The following is a 3,865-nucleotide window of genomic DNA, read 5'->3' as shown; positions in this document are numbered from 1 at the left end:
TTGTTAAATTAGTTAAATTATTATAACATTATGCATCATTAATAATTAATAGTTTCAGCGAAAGTTGCAATAAAAAATACAATTTTAATAATAATCTTTTGTGCTTTGGAAATTTTTTTAACCAGTTTCATTATAAAATAAAGCGAAACTAATATAATTTATCTTTTGAATTGTTTTCAAATTTTGATTTTTTTTTAAGACGTATACTTTTCTGAATTTTTGAAGCTTGAACCATTCATTGAATAATTTTTACCAATTTTCTTTTATCCAAATCGCATCAAATAAAGGGAATGTTTTATTATTTTGTAAAAAGGTTTATGCTTGAGGAAATTTTGGCCAATGAAATGCATAATTTTATAATTATTTCAACACATACTGGATATTTAATTATTTTAATAGTGATGAAAAATATTAAAGATTGTGAAACATTGAATGAAAGCGCACGATTATAATATTTCAAGGTAGTTACAATGCATATATATATTATTTATTATTTATTAAATAAAGTAGCCCTTTCCGCCCCCTACCATACAAATTAAAATATTAAATACTATGTTAGTTAAAATAAGCATATAATATGCAAATAATTATCAATATTATCAATATTTTCATTGGATCATTCAAATTAATCCGCTAATTGTAAGGGCAGCATGTCGCAGTTGCAGGCGATGCCGCCGTCTCCCTCTTCGCACTGGATTGTGCACCAAAGGTTCCAGTCGACAAATTCCTCCAACAAACCGTTCGAGATCTCATTGATGCCGAGGGTCAAATCATAGTTCCGATTCATCGAGGACGCGCCGCATTTCCTTTTATCGCAACCTAATCTTTTGAAGACGTCAGGCTCATCGATTACCAGGTCGCACAAGTTGCACACGTTTTCATGTTCCAATTCTACATTTGGCTTATTTTTCGCTCCACATCTGAAATCAAATCCTAGATTTAAAACTGAATTTAACGTGAATTTCTTAAAATTCTAGCTATTGGAAATAAGTTCTTTTAATATCCAAAAATTGGAGTTTAGGATTTTTTTGTAATGTTTTTTGCTGTGCATGTTTGATCATAGATTTTTATAAAAATGAAAGTTATGCAACTCGCACCAAGAGGAAGTTACGCAGGTTGCCTAGATTCGGTTGAAATTTTCTGTTTACACGCCAACAATTTTTTTAGCTTTTTCTCTCCTTGATGAGGAATTAATTTTTGTTTTACGTTGAGAAAATTTAATACTGACCCGCACAGCGGATGGCCCAACTTGAGGTGGCACAGAAGAGGACAAATTTGCCAGCGTGGCCCTTTGATGATCTTGTCCTCAGGGTGGCTGGTGCGCCAGTGGTAGATGTCCTTGGACATTTGCTTGGACGTCTTATCAGGGTCGCAGCCGCACGGCAGCCCACCCAGGCCATCCTTGCACAGCCTCTGGCAGGCGGTGCTGTTCGGCGCAAAGCTCGAGGAAAAAACTGACGGCACGGCCGCTCCAACGGCCACCAGCGTGGCCGCCAGAAACATCAGCTGTCGGTGCATGACACGACCTGCTTAAAAAAAGGGTAAGCATAAAAATTAAACTGGTAATGATTTTCAAATTCGCTAAGTTAAAAAATTATGCTCAAAGAATTTCCACATTGTTACAACAAATTGTTTACATTCAATTTATTTAAAAAGAGGAATTGTTAGACAAAATAAATTATTTGTAGAAAAGCTTCAAATTTAATTAATTTTGGTAATAATTTTAATTTTTAAAACATAGTAAATGTTTAACTGTATAAAAAAAAAATCATAAGAAAATACAATTCTACACTACATTTAAGAATCTACAAAAGCTTTAGCTCTACCGCATAGAAATTTAAATATAAAAAAAATGATAATATGGACAAAATAATTCCTGATTTTAGGACATTATTTTAAGCATTTTCTTTCACTGATTTTAAGGTGACATTGAAAATAATTTTTATGGATTTTTAATAATATTATAAATTAATAGAGCTCAACAGTAAATAAAATCATTTTTTTTTCAATAATGACAAAACAATATTTTTAATTAATTAATTTTAATTTTAAAGAGTATGAATATTTATATTTTTTTTTACATCGCTGTGGTCGGTGGTTTCAGATGGCGTCAAGCCAAGGTATTGCATAACCAGCTGCCAAACGGAACGAACTGTATTGATTTTGCAAATACCCACACATAACGCGAGCCGTGTGGTTTGGAGAGGGAGAACTCGACACAAATTCAAGCTTAAATAATTCTCTTCACTGAAATATCAGTGCAACGCGCAGGGAAGAGCAAAATCCAGATTTCTTTTTGCATACTAAAATATCCAAAAAAATTTGCTTTCGACATGAACAAAGAAAAAAAATAACAAAATTTTACTATTTCGAAATTTGATTTTAATTAAATATTGTGCTGTTAAATAAAAGTACAGCGCTTTATTTTCTTTTTTTTTACAAAATTATTGCTTGTTATCTTCATTATAACCAATTATAACTATTGAAAAATCATTGGCCGAAAAGAAACTTTCACGCTAGCGCTATAAAATAAAGTAAATACAACTTTGCGTAATAATATTCAAGCAACTCGCCGCTTATATTCGCGAGAACAGGCAGCTGCCAGGCTTAATTAATAATGACTGCGTGAACTTTGAAGCTGCCTGGGCGAACTTTAGGGTAGTTTACGACGGCAAAGAGTGAAATGAGCGCCCCTAAAATAATTATTAACTAAGCACGAGGCACAGGGAAAACTCGCTGCGTTTAGAGTGAACTTCCTAAAGTTTTATTTTAAGGACAATATTAAATTAATTTTTAATTATCAAATCCTGAATTGTCCATTATTGTGCTTTTACTACTCCAATTAATATTTTTTTTCATAAAAATTTACAAAAATGATAAATAATCGAATCAACAATTTAAAATGTAATGGAATTAATTGTGTTTGAACAATTTGCAAAAAATTGAAATAAATTTTAATTACCTTTGCTTGTTATGGAAAGAGCGTGTCGAGGTGCGCTTTGAAGGGGTTGGTGAAATTATGGGTTGCGAAACAGGCGGAGATGTGCTTGTTATACTCTCGCAGTGGCAACTGATAAGATAGAGATTTATAGTCAGTCAGGCACCACCACCGTTTTCTCTCGAGGGTTTATCGCTTATCCATTAGCCACAACCCTTGAGGAGAATGTCAACGCACATCAATCTGAGTGCCTAATTGACTCGTGCGCGTATCACACGAGTTGTCGAAGCTTTGTACACAAATCTGTAAACATAAAAGCTATATAGGGCGACAGGAGCGACGGGTGCTAATAATTTAGCACAAAGTACGTCACCAACTTGACTTATCGCGTTGCCAAAAATCGTGACAGGAAAATGGAGTGGTGTTAAAATTTTAATTAATTAAATAAAAGCATTTTTAATAAAATTGTTTTCCAATATTTTTTTAGACAAGCTAAAATTTTTGTTATGCACGAAGTACACAATATACAAAAATAGGACGTATTTTATCATTCATTGGAATTCTTTTATACTAAAAGCACTAAAGCTTAATAATTTTAAAAATTATTTACAAAAGTAATAAGAAATTAAAACTTTATATGAAATATGAGAAAATTTAAAGAAAAATAATATATTTGTTTGAAGAAGTTGACACTCGAGGAGATGATCATGGAAATGAAGATTCGGGCTTTTCCTCTATGCAAAAAATTGTTTTTATTCAAAAACAAACGGCTGTTGAATAAAAACAATTTTTTGCAACGAGGAGAAGCCCGAATCTTCATTTCCAAAAATAATATAGCATAGATCTTGTATAGATAACAAATAGATTAATAAATCGTATAAAAATCTATTGCAGTATCTTTATTTTTACTTATTTTTCAAGAAATTG

At 32.0% G+C, this 3,865-nt stretch overlaps 1 protein-coding gene across 1 annotated transcript; it reads right to left on the bottom strand.

The window, feature by feature from the left end:
* Positions 1 to 203: 203 nt before the first annotated feature.
* Positions 204 to 3,012, bottom strand: LOC132202752 (uncharacterized). Its single transcript, XM_059629901.1, has 3 exons — positions 2,963 to 3,012; positions 1,229 to 1,526; positions 204 to 920 (listed from the first exon to the last, which is right to left on the bottom strand). Exons 2-3 carry the CDS (start codon positions 1,516 to 1,518, stop codon positions 626 to 628), a joined length of 585 nt encoding a protein of 194 aa, XP_059485884.1. The 5' UTR covers positions 1,519 to 1,526; positions 2,963 to 3,012; the 3' UTR covers positions 204 to 625.
* Between the last annotated feature and the right edge of the window lie 853 nt (positions 3,013 to 3,865).

Source organism: Neocloeon triangulifer, unplaced genomic scaffold (assembly GCF_031216515.1).
Source record: "Neocloeon triangulifer isolate White Clay Creek 2 clone unplaced genomic scaffold, ASM3121651v1 ptg000015l, whole genome shotgun sequence".
Classification (NCBI taxonomy): Eukaryota; Metazoa; Arthropoda; class Insecta; order Ephemeroptera; family Baetidae; genus Neocloeon; species Neocloeon triangulifer.
The sequence above is the reverse complement of the archived record's forward strand: the minus strand, read 5'-3'. Positions and strand labels throughout refer to the sequence as shown.